Source organism: Melospiza georgiana, chromosome 2, assembly GCF_028018845.1.
Source record: "Melospiza georgiana isolate bMelGeo1 chromosome 2, bMelGeo1.pri, whole genome shotgun sequence".
NCBI lineage: Eukaryota > Metazoa > Chordata > Aves > Passeriformes > Passerellidae > Melospiza > Melospiza georgiana.
This window is the reverse complement of record NC_080431.1, coordinates 61,854,841-61,876,991: the sequence shown is the minus strand read 5'-3', so window position 1 is coordinate 61,876,991 and position 22,151 is coordinate 61,854,841. Positions and strand designations below refer to the sequence as shown.

General features: G+C 38.5%; 1 protein-coding gene across 1 annotated transcript in view; it reads right to left on the bottom strand.

Moving 5' to 3' along the window:
- Window positions 1-22,151, bottom strand: part of ATP8A2 (ATPase phospholipid transporting 8A2) — a 314,236-nt gene that overhangs the window by 253,804 nt on the left and 38,281 nt on the right. Inside the window, exons 3-8 of the mRNA XM_058045068.1 lie at window positions 11,881-11,980; window positions 11,168-11,266; window positions 10,250-10,295; window positions 6,018-6,058; window positions 4,110-4,183; window positions 952-1,021 (exon numbers count right to left, since the gene is read on the bottom strand). Coding sequence (XP_057901051.1) covers window positions 952-1,021; window positions 4,110-4,183; window positions 6,018-6,058; window positions 10,250-10,295; window positions 11,168-11,266; window positions 11,881-11,980 — 430 coding nt within the window. The remainder of the gene's footprint in view (window positions 1-951; window positions 1,022-4,109; window positions 4,184-6,017; window positions 6,059-10,249; window positions 10,296-11,167; window positions 11,267-11,880; window positions 11,981-22,151) is intronic.

Below are 22,151 nucleotides of genomic sequence, written 5' to 3'. Positions count from 1 at the left end.
TCAAAGTATAGCTGCCCTGATGTGTTATGGCTGCTAAATATGGTTGTTCTTAAGTGTAGTCTCTCTTGGGCTACTGCAGCCAATATGCTCTGATCCTCCTCAAGGTCAATGATCAGCCTGTCACACAACTGCAACAAAATATTGGTACTCTACATCTGAGCACATGCACAGCATCCCACTGCCTTTCTATTAAAAGAGGAATCCATGTCATGTTTCTTTTGGCAGAATTTGACTGCAGCACTGCAAGATGGAGCAGGGCCATATTTTTGTATTTGAAGCATGTCCTGAAGCAAATAAAATCCTACCAGAGCTCAAGACCAGACTTAGTAGCCTGATCTGGAACATTAAGTCACATTTCTACAAATGTAGCAAAGAAGCACCAAGTGTAGTTTTTTAAAACAAATTATCTGTGTTTAAAAATCCTAATCTAAGTACTTTTTTTAATCAAAGAAGCCAAAGATTCTTAACTATTTCTAAACACTATAAGCAACACTACTTCTGTAACAAAACTAGAAAGATCCAAATAAATTCTTCTGCTTATCACAAAGATATCAATTTATAAAGATCCTTTTCAGCTTCTGCCTCTGCATAACGCTCATAAAATAGTATTTGTGACGAGACACTGCAACTCTCATCACAAGCATAGCTGATTTTTTTATGTACAGCACTTTAATTCCACCAACTAGACCTTCAGCAAAACACATCCAAGGTCTGTTTGATTTGTCTCTCTGGGCTTAAAATACTTGCTCCAGGTTACTTCCTTACACTTCCACATGATGCATTACTGCTTGGGTTTGTATCTGTTGAAAAAGCAAATTACAGCCACTTGAAGAAACATGCTTTTTAAAAAAACAACAACAAAAAGGCACTTGTATTGTTGTCATGTAAGCTAGATGCTTGTTCATAACTAATATTAAATAGCTCAAAGAAAAAAAATTTGGTTTGTTTTACCTGTCGTATTTTAAGATTCGTCTCCCCATCGAGATTAGCTGTTTCAATATAGCACATGGCTTGTGGTTCACTGTAAGGAGTGTAAGATTTTCAATATTAAAACTCAGTACTTTTTTGTACACCACTTTTGCACTAATACAGTCCACCATAGACTTCTTCAATGCACTGCAGAAGACAGAAAACTATACTGGCAGTGTACACCACAAAAGTTGAAGGTACATATTTAACAGACATGTCTTTGGATATGGTCATACACAAACTACAGAGAAAGACAACTCTAAATCAAAAATCAGTAAGAATTGAACAAGTCATTATAAACTTAGATGCTTAAAGTGGATTACTCTGAATTGCAATCCATTAAATTGCTTCCAATTTTAAGAGCTACAGATGAAAGAGCAAGTATTGAACAGGATAAAAAGGGGATATGTTTGGATGAAGACAGCAATGCTCTCTGCTATTGAATTCTGTCTGTGAACTGAACACACAAAATCACTTTTGCAAGGTCGCCTTAATAAGGGAAGTACACCCAAAGTCACTGCTAAACACCTTTTTCAAGCATGAGAAAAAGGTTTGTCAGGATTGAAGGCTGTAACCTGCATCTTCCAGATGTGTTTCTGCCCTTACCAATAGGGACAAAAATCTTCCTCCTAGAACTGAACTTCCTATTAGTCAAGCTCTCACCTGTATGTAACAGAGGAGCTCAGCCTAGGTGTGACAAGGAAGAGTACTTTTACTAGATCTTTTCCTGACAGGCCACTCAAGATTCAAAACCTCTGCATAGCATCACCAAAACGATTTTTCTGCCCACTGTCTTCTCAGGCTGCTAAGGAATATCAGTTTCCCACCTGGACTCAAGCAAGTGCTTCTTCAGCATATCACTTCTCATACTCTTGATAAATGACTATTTTTTTTCCAAAGTAACAAACTGTTCTAACAGCAAATGTACTCAATCAACAGAACAGTCAGGAACAAGGGCTCCTTAGGAAAACAATAATTAAGAAATGGACAGGTACATTTATAACACAGTAAGAAGCCAGATTCTCTCCAATAATTTTGCTTTGAAAAGAAAAAACGGTTGAGTCTATTCTTTGTCCCCTCCTACACAGTAAATTTGAATATGAACTCAAGAAAGACACTGATGAGAGTCCAGATTGATTGCAATTTTACCTCTGTCATACACCTTACCTACTATAACTGAAGTGGTTAGCTCAGGAAGGAGACCTTTTGCAATACAATTCCTCTAATTCCCACAGAAATAGCATGAACTGTGGAAATGAGAAATGTGGACGTGTTTCCATGCAAAGTTGTGTTTGAATTAAAATATTTTTCCTTCATGTTAATTCATTTTTTATGTAAAATTTGATGTCACCTTTTTGCTGAACAGGAAAAGAGATCCAAGATAAAAACAACTGTCAATTTACCTCTGACAATCACCTCAGACACAGAAAAATCAACATATACAAGCAAAAGAATCCACCCCCTTCAGAACATGCAGAGCTTCCCGGTGAACTGAGGACACTTAGTATTGGCATTTAAAGGAATCATGGGAATAATACCAATTATAAAGCAGAACTGCCATAGAAATTGCTATTTATTTCAATCAAAGTTTCTCCCAAATCAACATGCTTTGGGTTAAATTTTCTATTTATTATGTGGTTATCAAAGACAGCAGGTTAGTAGAATAATATAGAACAAAAAGCTGGCTCACACAGTTAAGAAATAAGTCAGAAGGGGTTTTTAGTATAATACATTAGAGAAGTTCTTAAGTAAAAAATTCTTCAATGCTGAAACAAAATTATTGATGTCCAAATTCAGCCTAACTGCATATTAAGTTGACAACTACTTATTTAAGGTTTGAGGCTTGTTTTGAAAAATACAATACTGTATACCATGGAATGGAGGTACCTCTATCCTTCATCATGCAGTAATTCAAAAAGACTGAGCTTCAGCATATAGCTTAGAAAAAACTGAAACCTTTCAGAAACAGTACAGACAAGAAGGATGGAGCAGAAAATACAGGAGCTTGAAAAAACCAAATTCCCTTAAAAGCTGGATCATGTAAGAGAACTGAATCCCTGAGACCAGAGAAATCTGCAGTTACCATTGAAAAGCACACACACAGGAGGGAATTATGGAGGTGTTGTAAGGTCTGGCTATTACAAGCACATTTATGAACAGGAGTTGTGCTGTTGTCTCTTGTTAACACCTCATCTGTCTAAGCAAACTGTGGTTTTGATTCAGCCTCAAGTTGCTCTACAGATCCAGAACCTAGACTAGCAGTCAAGTACCACTCAAATGCTTTTAGGAACTATGAGACCTCAATAAACGAGAGGGCTGGGCAACTACCAACCATATGAAGTTTAACAAAGGCAAGTGCTGGATTCTCTACCTGGGAACAGGACAACCCTGGATGTGTGTACAGACTGGAGAATGGGATGAGGGAGAGTAGTCCCATGGAAAGGAACCTGAGGGTCCTGGTAAATGGCAAGTTCAACATGAGTCCACAGTGCCCTGGCAGCCAAGAGGGCAAAATGTGTCCTGGGGGGCATCAGGAATTTGTCCCATACTTGAAACTAAACCAAGAAGGACTCAACAGGTTACTGTCCCTCCCAAGCTAGAGATGGGCCATACAAGTGCTGTATCCAAGAGAAGTAGTGAACAAATTAAGTTCAAAAGCTATTTTGTTGTTTAATGCCAACAGAGCTCGCCTTTAGGATTAACTATTTGAAAGAGAAATCTTCCTGGGGGAGCACAGGAAAATATGCTGAATACTCAGGGGAATTAAGTGGAAGAAAACTTAAGCTTCCTTATTTAAGTGGAGGGATTCTCAGAAGGCCATAGAACCAGTGAATGCACAAAGCTCATGTTAAGGACCTTCAGTCTTCCAACAAACTCATCAATACAGAGTATTATGTACCTGCAATTCATAAAGTGAAGCCTTGAAGCACCTTGTTTTAGAAGAGCCTATCTACAATGATACATGAATCAAACCCTAGTAAAGCCATATTTTGTCATTGAATTTTGCTGAAATTTGATTTTAGATGTGGAATAGAATTAATGCTATCTGATGTCTGGTTTTATTAATAGCAAATACAGAGATTCAAGAACTCTGCACCTCAGTTCATCAGACACATCACTTCCACACCCATTCAGGATACCTGGTAGATATTATGATCATGTCTGCTGGAAGATGCTGCCCATTGGTGACCTTCACAATATCGCCTACTGCTACCTGTGGTGGCCAGGAGTACAGTAGCATGGAAGAGAAAAACAAACAGTTCGCTTGTCTGGAATGTTAGTTTGTTATTTTCTTTCACACAGTCAGAAAAGCAGCATCATGCACAGAACAGCTAGAGATAGTTTCTCTGAAAGTCAGAGTACTTTTCACTGCAAGTTTGGAAATATCAAAGCCTTCCCTTTTCTGAATGCAAAGTATAAAATTCTATAGAGAAAAAAGGTACACTCAGATAGATTAGATACACTCAATTAGAAATTGTGAACTTCTATGGCTTATATTTAATAAAAATCACTTTTTTTCTATAATTCTGCCATTATCCAAATTCTGGGGTTTTCTTTAGTCATATTTTTTCCCCCTAGTAAGAATATTTAAACTTTACCTTCATCTTTAAACTTCCCCTTCATTAAGTATCAAGAGTTGTTTTCTATTCCTTACCTACCCAATCATCACTATAATTTTCCCTCAATTCTCCTTAGATGCACTGCTTGTACTAATCACTAGCAAATAGTATCATCTCTATGAATCTTGTCCTTCCTTGACTGAGATATGCAGAGTTCTGAATTCTGGAATACTGTGTCTCCTCCTACACAGGCCTAAGACTTTCCAGCACCTTGAGTTAGTCACATATGCATGGGACTTTCATTCTCAAAAGAGTCAAGTAGCTCTCTCAAAACAGTAAACCAGGTTTGCCCAATAAAGATGAAGTTGCTTAATGCCAATGCAGCACTGAGAGTCTGAAATGGGCTTAAAATACTTTCAAGATATTAATTTATAAAAATGGAAACAGATGGTATGTTTGAACAAGCAGATTCATTAGTTTTCTCAGATACCACTAAAAATAATTTCCCTACCACTTTCAGCACAAAAAAAAAAAAAAAAAGTCAGAAGTCTGCCTTAAAGTGATCAAGGAGAATAATACAGAACTGTTATTCCTTAACCATAAATGCAAACCTGGACAACATGCAGCTACAGACACAAGTCAACTCAAGAAATGCCTAAGGGTATAAAAAACCCAGATTCCAGGCTTGACCTTAAACTTTCAATTCACTGTCCTTTCTACAAAAATAGGACTTGGAACAGCATAAACAGGAACCACATTAGCCATCTGAATCCCTGGCAATCTTGAGCTTCTACTGTAGCCTAACACTTCAGCAGGACAGCTTTTAGGTGTCTTGAGACTGATCTCATTCCTCAGAGGTTTTAAAAGGGCGTACTTTTTCCTCAATTACTAGATAAGAGGGCTAATTTTATCCTTTAAAAGGCAGCAAGAGCCACAACTAGATCAATACATCCTGAGGCATTTCAGCAACTTCCAGGTCTTAGAAATAAAGCTCACCAGACCCTGGCCAAGGGCCTCATAGAACATGGGTCCCAAGTGCCTCAGGTAGCAGCAGGGCTTGTGTTTCTTACCTGAGCAAGCAGCTTACTAATTAGTCTCAAAGCCCAGGGACTTTTTAGCACAGGCAGCAGAGTAAGTCTCTGTTAGACTTGCAGGGGAGGTACAGCATTGCAGTGAAAATTACTCTTCTAGGCAGACTAAAACCAAAACACTGTTTACAGTTTACCTATTAACTGCACAAGGAAAAACACAACAGTCCATTAGCATTTGACTGTAACACAGTACCAGGATTTAAAAATGGGTAGTCAGGTGCCTTGCTAAGGGCAATTTTGACTACTGGAACAAAAAGGATCCCTCCCACCCCTCCCACCCCAAGTGACAGAGAATTCTCATGTAGTATACATTAATTCTAAGCCTCCTAATTAATTCTGGCAAGAGTAATTCTTGAACACTTGTTTTCCCTCCCTCCCATCCTCAGGTTTTATTTACCTCTTTCCACATAATGTTCTGCCACATCCCATTTCTTAGAACTGGAAAGAAAGCTTAAAGTTAGATTACAGAAAAAATAGCCATAATTCAGACAAATTTCAAAACAACTGTATCAGCAGTAGCAAACACAATAGGAACCAACACAAAAATCAGAAATGTATTTTTCAGAAGCTGGAACTTCTTTTGTGCACAGCTGTGGGCATGTGAATCCAAGAAAGAGGAAGAATCTGCCCTTCATATTTTTATAATTTTTATCTCCTGCCAGACAACAGCTGGTGGCCTGATTTCTTCATGGCATCACTTCATACTAACATGCAGATGGGCAGCATTGTTTCTTGTTTGGGAAATTACCTTCCTTAAAACAAAAGACATCACTGCCCACTGTCAATCAGTATTAAGAAGGGCCTTTACTCTCTGTATTATTTACCACAAAATTTTCACTTCTCATCTTTTTCCTTGCATTTTATTAATAATGCTTTGACTCTGGCACATCCAACTTCACTACCATTACCCATGGCCCATATAAATCTGAGTCTTAACTGCCAAGCAGGCTCCAAGCCCTACTGAAAAGCAACAATCGGCTTTGGCAGACAGGGAATCCTTACTTCTGAAGTTCACATTGAAACAAGATAAAGAAAGCAAGGTACTAAAACAGACCTCAGTTTCTGGCTCCAATTCTACACTGCCATCTTAACACACTCACTAGTCATTTACCCTGCAGCATGCCTTTCCATCTAAGCACCTCCTCTAGGTGATTCTACACATACCTACGACTACTCCAGCCAAAACAGTAAGGTCAAATATGCCCAATTACCGCTGAATAACCCAGTCCAGTCCAGGTCCAAGCACAGCAAGTTCACCTTCACTGAAAGCAGCTGTAGCCAGCTTTCAAAGGTGTTTAAAAAGTGCACTGTGCAACATATCAGAGTTGAAGAGGTCAGTCCCCTACTTTTGAATATGAACAATCTTCTCAGCTCTATGCATTTCATACATGTGGCTCATTTGAAAATAATACCACACTCTCAGAAAAAAATTCTGCTGAGTACAGCCTTGACCATCCTACTGAGGATATACCACTCCACAAACAGGAATGCAAGACTTGTCAGAATAGATGAAGCAGAATAAGTCTCTTGACTCCTGTTCTCAGGCCACACACACTGAAGCACTGAACCCTGATATTTACTATTGCAGTGAATGGACTGCAATGAACTAAACTATTTAACAAAAAAAATGGGTGGGCAGCAACAGAAGTAGTGCCAGTGATGCGTCAAAAAAAGCTGAGCTTTCAACCAAACAAGTACAGTTTGGTTGAATAACAGCAATTTAGGGGAATAACAGTTTTGGTGCACCCCTTCCATCCCTCACATACACTGCTGTTGAACTGAGCTCTGCTTAGTTCAAACTCAGAAGCTTGAATGCAGAATCTAAAGGGGAAAGTCAAATACTTGCAGCCTTGACTCAAAACTCAAACCTTCAGAGAGGAGTTGCAACACTCAGCATCTCCTGTGCCATAGTTCAGACAGCTCCCTACTCCACCAGCAAGTTTTGGAGACATTTCAGTAAACATTTTGTTGACATTGTTGTATGCTCACACACAAAGGTATTTTGCAGCATCAAGTGCTACAGACCTGATCTGGAAGGCAATTTACTTCAGAGAACAATTTCACTTGCAATGCTTACTGAAATCAATTTAGTGATTAAAATTAAATACCCAAGCAAATTACTGAAGCTATTTTCTATTACTGAACTATTTCCTTTTAAACTCCTAATCCCACAGTCTAAAGAGAAAGCTGCCATTAGGCATAAAACAGTTCAGAAATTCTGGGGTTGCAATTTCACACCTCCTACTCTGCTCAACCCAGTTTTATAGGAGTACTCCAAAGGACAGAAAAGGACACGTCTTCTCTAGAATATTTATAGTAGGATAAAATTGATGAATTATTCGTTGTCAAAAGGTACTTGGTTAAAGCAACAAAGGACAAGTACCTAAAAAGACTGTTTCAACTTAAACAGAGTTTCAATATAAACCTTCTATCTAGGGCTTTCCAAGACCAAAACCCAGTTCTAGATCTCGGACTTAATGCTGACACTCACATCCAGCCATGCAGGGCCATTTGAAGTGAGGCTCCTGAAGGGGAAGCATCTCCCATCAGTCTTGTTCCAGAGTTTGCTAGCCCTGTGCTTGTCTAATATTTGAGTTCATCCCATGAAATATTAAATGCTCATTAATTATTCTATTATTTGAAAATGGGAGGATCAATACATCAGAAAAATTATTACTGAGCTCTCTGTATCTATGCAATACACTGCTAAGGGGCTTCACTTGGAATTATATGGAGTCTGGTCTCTAGATTTAATGTCATCACCACAGACATCATGTGAAGCCATTCAAGACAAAAAACACTGGCTCAGAGCCTAAACACACTCCACCTCCTAATGCAAATGTTCAGTGCTCACCTGGGGCACAACTTCAATTTTAGTTTGTTCCAAAGGGAATTTAATTCCTACATCCCAAAGCCACTCTGCAAAGCAAACTGATGTTTTCTATGGTAAATTTAAAACAGGAAAAGCACTTTGAAGATACACAACTGCTCTAAAAACCTAAACAAGATAAATGCAAAGCCTACATGACTGCTGCTGCAGTAAGCAACCAGCCATTGCAGGCAGCGGAGTTCAGGACACAGCCAAGCAGACAGCAGGCATCTGCTTCTCAGTGAGCTCAAATACTCTCCACACTGAATGCATTGATTAGACACCACCCAGCTATAAGAGCAACCTAAAGCCACACAGAGAACCTAAATTTATTTCATCTTAATCCCACTCTGAACCCAAGTTATCTTTTCACTCTGGTAATACGTGTCTCAAGAATAAGCCTCTTTAGCCTTCCTCTTAAGAAGTAGGAGGATACAGTTTTAAGTATCAGACTGAATATTTATTTAGAGTATTCAAAGGTAAAAAATAAAATCTGAACTCAAATAATTTTTGAAGTGCTAAGTTACACTTAGCTCCATTAGAACACCTTGCGTTAAGGATGTCTCTCCACGATTACTGTGACAAATGTCCCTTGAAGTGTTTGTTGGCACACATTCTCTACCTACAAATGAATTCTAACTGCCTCTACGACCTCTGAAAGGACCATGTTTCATATTACCCATAACAAGGCCTGCTGTGCTACAGCCACTTAATTGCCAATTGCTTATGACTAATACAGTATTCTTGCACTTAAAATATCTTCTCAGATCTTGTAAAAACATTACCTAGGAGAACTGATAAAGCAATTTCTTTTGATGTGTATTAATAAACAATCTTAATGATCAACCCAAATTTTCAAGCACCAAACTCAGTGAAAAAAACAGGCATAATGTTTGCAGGACTATCTGAAGCATGGAGCTAGCAGGTTGCTCACTTCTCCATGCTCCTTTAAGTGTTCCTCTAGCTTTTTGACACTTCAGGTACTTGTGCTTGGGAGGAAGGGGCTCTTCTTGGAGCTCAAGTCCCTGTGTTCCCATTTCACCTGCACATTTGCACAGAGGAGGAGAAGTGGAGCTGTCCAACATGGGAACATGGAGTTGCCTCGACTGCAGCACAGGACAATCACAGGGTGGCCATTGACAAGTTCTTCCTATTTTCTGCACAGGTTTTCAGTTAAGGGAGAGGAAGAAAATGACAGTGATGTCTTCAGGCATACATGACAAGTACTGTCCGTACCTCAGGGATACATGTAGGCATTCAGTGGATATCAGTGTTAAATTCTCTTTTGGTGACACTTCAGGAAAGCAAAACTAAAAAATCCCCAGACTTACTATATTTAAAGGGCAGCAGCATTTTCAAAAATGACTTTAAATTCTTCTGACAGCAGCTTTTAACATTTCAGGGGGTTGCTGGCTTTTTTAGTTCGGGATGTTTTTGTGTCAAAATAATCAGGATGGAGTTTGGTAAGGAAAAAAATTGCTTGGTTTTCTTGGAGGAGCTGAGAACTATGTAACTTTGGACAACCTTGAAATTACATGAACTTATAAATTCCAGTAATCCTCCCAATGCCTCACCCTTAAGTGTCAGGCCATCAATCATCAGTCTGAAACCTTTAGCCAAGTAAAATCCTAAATTAGTGGTAAGTAGCTAGTGCACAAGATATGCATGCCTCACCACGATGACCATTAAAGCAACAGAATTGCTCAAAAGTAAGCATTCACTATTTGCATTTTAAATGCTCCAAGATTGTTTAGTCTTACCTACTGTTTTCTTTTTATTCACTGCACTGTCTGCCTTATGCCTTTTCTGTAAGGAAACAACACATTTCATTACACCTCATTACACTTCATCACAAATTTGAGAACGATTAGAGCTAAAAATACAACAAACTGCAAGATGATACATTGGGTTCTTTTTGCCTTTACAGGGTTTTTTTTCTGTTTTTTTTAAAAAGTCACAGATCATCTAAATTCAAATGGTTTGTAAAAAAGTGTAAAGAGTATAATTATAAACTTCAAAGTGAAAGTCACCGTGTTGGAAGTCAGGCTGAAACCTTTATCAGTGGTAAAAAACAAGTCTCCAAAGGTGGGTTTTTTTGAAGAAGAACAAAAGGAACAATAAGGACCACGATATTTAGATAAATATCCACGTGCATAAATTCCACATGCTGTTGTTTAGACTGATATCCAAATCAGTCAAGTACTCATCAGTACTTCACAAAGCAGAAAGATCTTGTTCTGATGTAAAGTATACAAGCAAGTTAGAGCAGATTTTCCCCAAAACAGTCTTCTCTGTTCTTAAGCTGCTTGCCTCCCCCCAACTCCCATTTTCAAGACCATCTGAAAAGGTCACATATTTGTCAGGATTCTACACTGTCTTTCTAATAAAAGCATTAATAAGCTAGCTTGAAGAGGGAGAAACAAATGTCCTAATTTCTGTTTTCTTGTTCACCAACTATAATGAAAATACTTATTGATTTCAGTGTATTTTCAGTATTTATTAAAAAAATTCAAGTCAAGCACTTTGAAAGTCAAAACAATATTTTGCTGCTGTTGAGCAATGACTCAAGAGACTTCAGAGATGCATGGCTTTGTGGCATTTTATAGCTTTTGAGACATTTGGTTTTTAGCACAGCCTTCCCCATCATACTCATCCCCATACTCATCAATCATACTCACATAGTCTTCTATGATTTCTTTGATGCCAGCAACTGTTAAAATAAATAGCAATGGCACCAAGGTGGTATATCTTCCTGTTGGAGAGACATCTGGAATTTGCTGTGAACAGAGGGAAAAGAGACCCTATATAAGAGACCCCTTTTGCATTTGTATTTAAAATTAATTTCTGATACATTTAGAATTTTATGCAAAGCTCTCAGAAGACAGAACACAAAGCTCTCTGATTTACTGTGTGATCTGTGCCTCACAGATATCCCATTTCAGTGGGCAAACTAGCCTACAGTCAAGTAGGTCTGAAGAAACAGTAACAGAGTTGGAAGATACTGGTTTGGTACATGCCTTTCATTGTATTTCTCTTCTCTTTACAAGAAAATTATACTGTTTCACATGGAAGCAGTGATAATCTGAACTAACTAAGCAGAAGTTCCACAAAAAAGTCATACATTCTTTTCTCACAATGGTGAATAGCTCCATGTTTTATGACACCATTTATTTTTACTTATTAAGAATAAAAGAGGTTCGACTTTACAAGCTACATACATGGAAAGAAGTCTCCAAGCTGTCTTCCAATTTCAATTAGCAACTACATATCCCATTAATATTACTATTAAAGTAAATTTAAGAATTGCTTTGCAGTTAAGCATAACAACAGAAATAACTTTTACTACATTACCATTTCATTTTATAAACAAGGGGAAGTAATAAAACAATACCTGCAGTAAGGCAATGAAGAGGAAAAATGCATTTGCAGCTTTTCTTATCTGCTCATACAGGAATCGAGGTAGAAATGTCACCACGCTGTACTTGGCTGTGCTGCAGGGTAGAAGATTTTCATCTTAGTACTTCATCAGAATATCAGGTGGGGATCATGACCAAAAAAGCCCAAAAGCCAGTGCTAGAAAGCAGTTCAAAGATAACAAAGTAAAGATATATTTAGAATATGGAGGAAGTAGTTGCTTTGGTTATGATAAGGAGCTGTACCAAACAAAAAATGTATCACACAGACCCAGAAGGCTTGTCAGGCCCACTTCTATCACTGGTACCTTTGTTATTGGATGAACTATCAGACAATTTAACACCATCCAAACTTCATCACTGTGAACAGACAAGCTTTCATTTCAGTTCCAAGCGCTTACCTCTCAATTTAAATGTTGGGGGAGGCAGAGATGAATGAGAGAAATTAGAAATTTTGCAAGGCATTTTTAAAATATCTCATTTCCTACCTCAGAATAACTTACACTCAGCTATGAATAATACTCCAGAACAATATACACTTTTTCAGATTAAGGGCTCTTAGCATTTTTCCTATTATATATATACATCTAAATACTGTAACTAACATATATATGTAACTGAATTATAACTACTTTTCTTCTTCCTTAAAACAAAAACATACTGGACTAGCAAGCCTTAATCACCTATGTAATTTCTTCTCATCTTCACATCAAATCCATAATGGGCATGAGTACAACTGCAGGAAAAAAGTGTCAAAGTTGACACAATAATTTAACCATTAGAACCTTCACCTTCTGAACTACTGGCCATCAGCATGAGTTGGAGTTTTGACAATTGAGCACCCGTAGCTCAGTATGCCTTGCAAAGGTACAACAAGCAAAACCAGACATTTTGAGACATCATTTTGTTTGGGTGCTGTGGTTTTGGTTTCATTTTGAGCAGTTTTTTTGTCTGTGCTTTGTTCCAGCTTGGGTTGTTTTGCTTTGTTTTTTTAATAAGTCTTGTATTTCCAAGGAACTGAGAACACTAAGATACTTGGCTCTCAAGAAAAAAGAAAAATCGTTTCCCAACTCCTGTTTTACGGATGTTTCCTAGCAGTGCCAAGACCACCTCTCCATTAAGTCCATTTTCCAGCTTATTCCTTTAACCACCTTCGTTTCCTTCTTATCTGCCCAGTTCGAAACTCCAAGCCATCTAACCAGACACTGCTGCATCTTTCAAAATCAAACAGTAACTGGAAATAACAAGGCACATCCTGTTTTAAAAGGCTCTATTTTGAACACTAAAGGAAAATTAGTGGGGCAATAAAAAAAAAAGAACAATTAAAAAAATTAAGATGAATCTTGTCTTAGGAACTTGCCTTGTTTCCTCTTCAAGCAACTACAAAATCCATTTCTATTGCTACTACTGCTCACCAGACTTAAGTATTTAAATACTCAACATAATAGTTTACAGAAATTTCAAATGGTTGTATGTAATCATGGCTCATATCTACCAAGCCAAATGAGTGAAATCATATATCCAGGTTTAAAGCAAGTCTAGTCTTTATATAAATAAAGTTACTTCCTTCAAATGCTGTTAAATCCTTCCAGCTCTAAGTATTTCTTTTGTTTTAAGCCACATTTGCTTGGCCTCGTGTAATAACCTTCCTTTAATACAGAACATAATTAAACACACATCTCAGAATTATGCTGTGACTTAAAAAGATGGGTTAATCAAGTTCACAGTTCAGACCCAGAAGCAATATCTCCAAGCAGCACTAATTAGACATCAAGCAACAGCAGATTTTATATGAGAATAGTATTCCTCTAGGTATCACATTGCTATGATTATAAGAACACAAGAATTTGACTGCAACCAAGCTGAAACATTTATTAACACCATTCTACCACCTACCAACTTCACAGCTAGCTGGCTCAAACATGATTCTTACTCTAACAATTATGTTAATGCCAACACAATAAGGCTCTTTTGAAAGAGGTTTGTACATACTAAGTCACTCCATGTATTCTGTTGCTTAAGTAACTTGACAGATGCCCACAGAAAATGGGTACAGCTCTAATTAGAAGCAGGCACAGTCAGCTGTTACCATACAGGTCAGAACAGCAACCACTAGTATGAATAAAGAGCAGATACATGTTATTATTCCAAAAGAAAACTTCTTACAGCAACCCAACTAGCAGTCTAAGCTGGGCAGGAGCATGCAACTGACTTAGCTCTGAAGAGCAGTTCTTTAAATGATAAATACAATGCTTATTTTTAAATAACAAAAACCTCTTGTGCTCCTTCACAACATATAGATATGTTACAACTTCAGGATAACCAAAGCTCAGGAAAGTTAAAATCTATAGATGAACAGGTAGAAACTTCAGTCATCTCACTCATAGCACAGTTTTGGTCACTAAAAATAGAAAATTGGCAGGTTAGCTCTCTGACCAGCCCCAGTCAGAGGCATGTTAACTCAGAGAATACAAGGCCTGCAGCTCACAGAACAGGTTGAGGCAGGGAGAGGAGGGAAGCGCAAGGGGAAAAAACAAACAACAAACTGGTTTCTCCTAAAGCAACAGCTGTTACCTATGCAAATCTCACTTAACTACACAAGTTCAAATGTTGAACAGGTGTGCAAACATTAGAAGAGATGTCTCCTACACACCTGCAAGTTAATTCACATAAGTCATGTTTCAAGTTACACCACTGTGCAAGACAGGAGGAACAATAACAAACCCTGCTAGACAAGTGAATTTGGACACACCTGACTACAGCTGGCTCTGGCCCCACTGTTCCTAAGGCAGCGCAGAGATTTTTTTGAAAGCAATTGCTGTATAATTTGCAAAATATTAGTGTCATTCACATACTTTAACTCATTACCATATTACTCAAGTACCAAGGATTACCTAGTAATTTCTATAACAGTCAACTCAAAAGTAGCAAACGGTGCACTGAGAAACTCAGTAGCAGTTCAGTATAGTTCCCCTATTTATTCATAGGTAACTTTTGCACAACCACTCCCATTGTTGCCTTTTCCCCTGTTTCCCAAAAACATTTCATAAAGTCAGGTTTTACTTTACTGACTAATGGTTGAAGAGGCAAAGGCTGTCAGTAATACAGGCAGAGCAGTTACTCTCTTGAAACATGTGTGTGCTGGCAATATGCAGCTGAACACAGTCTGCACTGTTTCAGTCAGCCATCTAAAGCACTTCCACCCTTCCTTCAGAATGGCAACTCTGAGACGAACTTGCCCTTCAGGATAATCAGGATGAAGAAAACAGGAGCTCCTTGAGATACATGGGGTCCCATTTCCAGGGATCACAAGTACAACAAACTGTCCTTTCCTAGACAGCATTCAGACATACCTACTCATGCCACAGTTCACATACTTGAAATACTCTCCAAGAGCTGAAGAATGAGTATCACTTGATGTCAGTGCTTTTAACACACATCAATTTGCAGGAACAATTACTAAGAAAGCCAGGCACAGACACCTGAACCACAGCAAAAGGGCTGGGTAATTAAAGTGAACGTTACAGACTTGAACCCTTCTCTCACCAACAGGCTTTGTGTCCATCAACACGTACAAAAGGTCAGACACCCAGTAAAAGAGAAGGAAAAAAAAAACCCCAGAAAACCCAAGCTGATGTGCTTGACTGAAGAGCTCAAACAGTGGGATGGCGTTTGCATGCTGAGGTCCTGCCAGGCACACGACACTCAATAGCAAGACTGACGACAGCATCTCAGGTTCTGCTAAAGCTCTCATGTACAGAGGTACCATGACAAGACAGCTCCAGGCAGTCACCGCTGCAGAAGGAGGCACAGCAGCAAGCTCTACATATTTCAAGAGACACTAACAGAACAAACAACATTCAGCTATTACACTGAGTACAGAGAACGCACATTTATAGGTACATCTCATCAACAAGGTGCTGCCATGTAGAATACTGAGGAGGTTGTTCTAAACCCAAGTGTCACAAACAAGGTTTTCAGCAGTTGTGTGCATATGACAGTGAAAGGTCATCTACCTCCCTTGCACATAGGGAAGATGGTGGACTTTCCTCAAACTTGCTAAAGAGACAAAAATCAACTGTTTACAAGATGCCAAAAAATATATAATGAGGGCTTATAAGAAGAAATTACTCATATGCCTATGAAATGATTATTGGTTGACTGAAAATTAGGTCCTAGATACCCTGGTTTTATAATAATAGGGAGCCTGAACAAATGCAGGCCCCAATTCAATTGAAGGGCCTTGCCCTGTCAGATGAATCCTTGAGACTACAGTTCTTACAGAGGAAGGTCCAGCCACAAAGGGTTTCACTGCTCTGTTTATGGCTGTACACTTCTAACAGCCAAGAAAAGCATATGTGGTGCTTAAATACCTGAGACAGTCCCTGAGCTCAGGGCATAACAGAGGAGCATGAAAGAAGTAGGACTTGCTCTTACATAGCAAGAAGTGCAAAAACTTGAATATTGCAAGACATTATTGCTTAAAGCTTGCCAGATCAAGACAAAAAAAAAAAAAGTCAAGAATTACCACATTATATCTGTCACTCAGCTCTGGAACAACCACTGTCCACAGTCCAAGTACCTATTTTGTTTCCATCTTTCCCTGCACTCTGCTACAGTTCCTCCATAATACCAAAGGTATTCTATATATACAAATTCATTTATTGTCAAAAGAGGAAATGGGTATAAGGTACATTCTTGTGCTTAGCCACTGAAACATCAAACCCTGAAAGATTTCCCAAAAAAGCCACAGTGAAGCTGTGTAGAAGATGCATCTGTTCTCTGAAATTATCCACACAGACAATGAAATTGATTGAGAGTATTCAAATGTATTAGAATTAATCAATTTCAACTTTGACTGAAAACAATTCTAGCAGCTTCCAGCTGAAGAAAACTTATCAGTGGGATAGTAGTCATCTCAAGCACCTCACCACTTCCCCATATTCCTTATTTCTTTATTTATAGTATGGGCTCCCACCAGAAGTAACTAAAGGCACCATTGTTTGGAAAACACCACCTCCCCTTGTTTGTTACAGGTGGAGCTGATCACATCTCAGAATCCCTGAGCCCTCTTTCCTCAAATCATATGATTTAGAGGAAAATTATTGTTTCATATAAGTTTAAAAGAGACAGGACATACAAACACAGCCCACTAACTTCCCTGCAGGTCAAGTACCATTAGAACTGGCTTTATGGGGGCCACCATGATTTGGGTCTGCTGCAATAGGAAAACAAAACTCCTCAGAAAAACAGTTCATTCAAGTTAAAGTAAAGGTCTCGTAAGGGAAAGAAAAAAAAGCAGACAGCTGTCAGCTAGACAACCAGCCACTCACATTGAGAAGTGTTTTACACAAGGGAAAAATCTAAATCAGTACAGACATTTCAGATCATTCTTACATCATTACTGTCTAGTCATGCACATCCTGAGTGGGGCATCCCACATCAACGCCTAATAAAAAGGTAGGGAGCTAAGTGCAATACTCAGTGGTTACCAGTGCCTGAGCAGACAAGTTCCTACCCTTACACAGGCAGACCACTGCTAAGACAAAAGGACATGAAAATGCACTATCAACTCCTGTCCACTGAAGCACAACAATCCCATTACTTTCTACTTCATTAGGATCCCCTCCTAACCATGTAAGGATTTTTTAGAACTTCTAACCTAAAGTACCTTATTCCAAACTGCCCCACTTATCAGCAGTCCTACTGTCATAGATAAGTACTAAAAGACTGCAACAACTAATGTAATTGGTGTTAATTACCAAATCAAATACTATTTCCACTAGCAAAGTCTCCTACAGTAGCTCAGTCTTAATACAGAGTAGGCACTGCCACAATTGCTTACACTCAGTTTAACCTGAAAACCGGACCACGTGTCACATTTAATAGAAGAAAGTGCACTTCTGCTTCAAAATCCAGTACCCTGGAGGCTTTTCCTAAAGCATGCAAACAGAAAAGGCCTTTCCATGAGTTCTCTACTCATTAAATCCCCACAAAAAGGGGAACAGATTCCTGGCTGTTTTTCAGTAACAAATACCTTAAACAAAGACTGTTTAGAAACAGTACTAGCTCTGAAGGCATGACGTTGTTTCAGCATGAGTGGAGGACATCACTACAGTAATATATACTTGCTTTGCAGTAACCCTGCTGGCAAGTACAACTCAATAAAAACAGCTGACCAGCACAGTTAACCTCAAAATTCTACTGTCTAATAAAATAAGTTTAGTACCACATTTAGTTATTGTGCAAAGACAGAATAGCCTCCACTTAAATGCACAGCACTGATATGAAGATGACTGCGGGGGGAAATCAAACAAGTCACATTAGGTAGCTAGCTGTCTAAAAGACATTGTGCTAGCTTCAGTTTTAAAGCAAATTTTTGACTCTAAATGTCACCACAACTAAAGCAGTGTTTATTTTAGTGACAAGCAGGGGGCTGGCAGAAGAAATTAATATTTAGTCTTGAGAAAAATATAATTATCTTCACAACCCACAGAAGCTATGTGGAATGCAGTTATTACACATGTTAAACTCTACTTGGGTCCACTTAAGATAATTTATTCTCTTCTACATTTTTCTACAGACCACCAGCAGTCAGGTGATCTAAAAAGAGAAAAACGGGACCCAGTTTAATTCACCTGCTGTGTTGCTACTGCTGGTGTATGAAATTCATTGTGCCACAAACCACCACAATTTCAGGATACCAGAGCACAGCATGCAGCAGGTGAAAGGGCACTAGAACTTCCCCATCTGTGTTTTTTTTCATCCAGGCATTTCATCTGGGCAAAATTCAAAAAATTAACTGTCCAGGGGTCCTTGCCCTGGGAATAGCCCAAGACCAAAGATGCAGCAGCTTCAAATACACTGGTATAATCTCTATACACGACACCAGGCATACAATAACAGGTGCTTTTAGTAAATTTTAATGGCTAAAAGAATAATTCTATAGCTGCACCCAAGCCTTTTTCATTGTGGCAGATTGCAGTATCATCAACAGCTGCTCTACAGGAAACAAGTTTTTGTTTATTTAAAAACGTATGCTTCACTTAAAAACACTATCTACCTAAAACTAAAAAGAGTTAGAAGATTAGTTTAACACATGATTAGACTTGTACCATTCAGATTATAATAATACATCCCTTCTTTGAAGAATTTCGAAATGCTGTTCTGCAGTCAGGCAAGCAATCTGTTCACATGACAACAGAAGAGTATTTCAAATCTAACACAAACACAATAAAACAAATGGCCAGTGCCTGAACTCTACTGAGAATAAACTGAACAGAAAATGAAGCATTTTTACCTAAGAACATGGTAAAACATTTTGGTGCAAGATGAATGCTGGGCTATACCACTAAGCGCAGAGAAATCCACCTGCACACAGCAGACTACAATCCACATTTGCACAGATCATAGAGAACACTGCTCAGGTTTCAAGGGTCAATACTAATTGGTTAGTGATACCAGCAACTCTTGTTTCACCAGTGAGAACCTGCCCACACATTCAAAAAGCATGAACACCTCTAAATCACAACTGACTTCTACAGTACCTACACACAAGCCAATAAAGCAATGCACTTGGCTTAATTTAATGTGACACACATAAACTAAAAGGAAGATTAAAGATTGTGTTTACAGTTTTGTCACCAGCAAGCTTCATGCAAACACTGATAGGACAGTCTGGGACCACAGATAAACAGTACTCTGTTTAATACAGGACCTATCATTCCACTAGAGACCTTGTTACAGTCTTCAGGGCTAAATTCCCCATGCAAAGTGCTTCTGCCTTATGAGAGCAGAAACTGACTTACCTGCCTACTTGAGTTTTAAGACCCTGTACAATTTAAAATAAACACTGAAGACTTTTTGTTCATTATCTACCAGAACTTAATTTTTGCCTGTATGGAAATATATGGAAAATACTCTGAACTATTTTCTGGATATTATAATGCAACTTTTGGGACCTCTTTGAGATCAATCCACCAAAGTCTGCTTTGATAAGAAAACTGAAGACGACTTCTGGATTCAAGATCCATTTTAAAAACTACGAGTTGAATTTTGTTCTTCCTGATTGCTGCACTGTCCAACCTACCAATCAAGCCACAAACTGAGACTGCACTTGGGGTCATAATTCAGATGCAAGTCAGATTTGCACCAGGATGCACTATCAGGCCTGGAATAGAAGAATATTACCTAGAGCAACATTTACAAAGCAACTCTACCATCTGCAAAAACTTGGGAGACCATTTCTAATGTCCTTGAAGTTATCTCAGCACACTTGCTCCTCCAGGACTAATAAACCAGAAGTCCAACTCTTTTGCATCAACATTAACACCCGCAACAAGTGAGGGGCTCAAATCATTTTATTGGTGATTTTTACTAAATGCACTAGAAAAAAAATCCTATTACAGTACTATTATACATTCAGAACAAGCCACTGATATCAGAGTAGCTTCTTGTATTACTATGAGACATCCAGGAACTGTATTTCCAAGAAAACAAAACGTATAGAACATTCTAACTTCAAGTACAATATCCAGTCTTCACTGAGGATACATTTGGAAAATTGTTCATGCCATTATTTTGGTCATCTCAGAAGTATTAACACAGCATTCAAGCCCCTAGCACCATACTCCACCTGTACTCCTTTGGTCTTACAAGGCAATAGGGAACCTTATTCCGCATCTTGTTGTGGGCTGACCTTGGCTGGACACTTCGTACTCTCTGATCTCTTCTATCATTTCTCTTCTCAGCAGGACAAGAGACAGAAAATACCATGGAAAAAAATCATGGGTTAAGATAAAGGCAGTTTAATAAAGCAAAGGTCATATAGAGAAGCAAAGGACAACGAAAAACTTACTCCCTACTTCCCACTGGCAGACATGTCCAGCCTCTTCCCAGGAAGTAGGGCTTCAGTACACAGCATGTTGCTCCAGAGCACAAATGTCACAGAAAGTGGCACAAAGCTCTGTAGAGAGACTGGAAATTTCCTCAACATACATGTTTCGTTTCTCACTGGCCTTAAAAGTACAGAAATGTTCTGGTTAAACAGACGAGTGTTTAAGTTTTGTATGCTGGATATGTCAAAACAGGTACTAGTTGGTTTTCACAAAAACAAACATTTAATGCTGCAGTACAGCTGTGTTGGACAAAGCAACAGCATTTTTACATTTTTTTCAAAGCTTCTAAAATGCTTCAGCTTTTAAAATGTTTCAGCTGAAAATGGAACATAGTTTACCTTTTTATTAAAAAAGCCTAAAATGTAAAACAAACAAAGTTTTTCAAACAATGAAGACAGGTAGAAGAAGTGTTTCTACAGATGAATCATTGCTGCTACAGTATAATAAACAACAGTGACAGCCATATTTATGCACACGTCAAGGGCCAAGCTAAATCTAGCCAGTAACACACAGTATTATGTTTTGAAATAGTTTGCTACAAAGTTACAAGAACACAAAAGTCGCCCATTAGAGAAACCCTCTCCTAGTCTGAATTATGCCAGAGGGCCTGGGGAAAGAAGAAACGTTTCTTCTTTCTACATTCTCACACTCCAAGACTTCTGGAAGTGCTAGTGCCATCTTGCCATCCACTTAACTTGTGCAATAGCACTACCTACTACTTAGAAGTGGGATCAAGATAATTATCCAGTTTTATTAACTTATCCAAAATCAGTCTGTCTTTATGCTCCCACAAACATTGGAATTCACTTTTAACAGGGCTTCTCTACCCACAGAAAGTCAAGCAGCTCAAGATGTTTAGAACATCTTACACAAAAATCCATACCACTAACCTACGCTCCTCCATGCTCTGCACTTCCATTTCTTGCTGTATTTTAGTTTTGAGCAAGCTTTCCACACTATCCTTAATTTAGAAAACTTCCTATGAACATTCACAAATTCCCACTTTTATTCAGAGAATCTTTAATGACTACCAAAAATATGACAGTCTGAACTCACACAAATTAAAACAAGCTGGTTTATTATTTTCAGTTAGTTTTCCACAAGCCCTTACATGCAGGTGTTCACATGCTTACCCAGCACCTTGCTCTGTGGTACACTGATGCTTCCTAGGAGACAAAACATCTGCAAATCCATCAGTACAGAGAAATCCAGTACTGAATGAATTTCTGAAGCTGAATACAGTTAAGTAAGAAAGTCCAAAGGCAACAGAGAACTTCAGTTCCTCAAGAGAAACTCCAATACACTTAAGTAACTGAATCCTCCTTACTCAGGCATTACAAGCTCAGGTCACC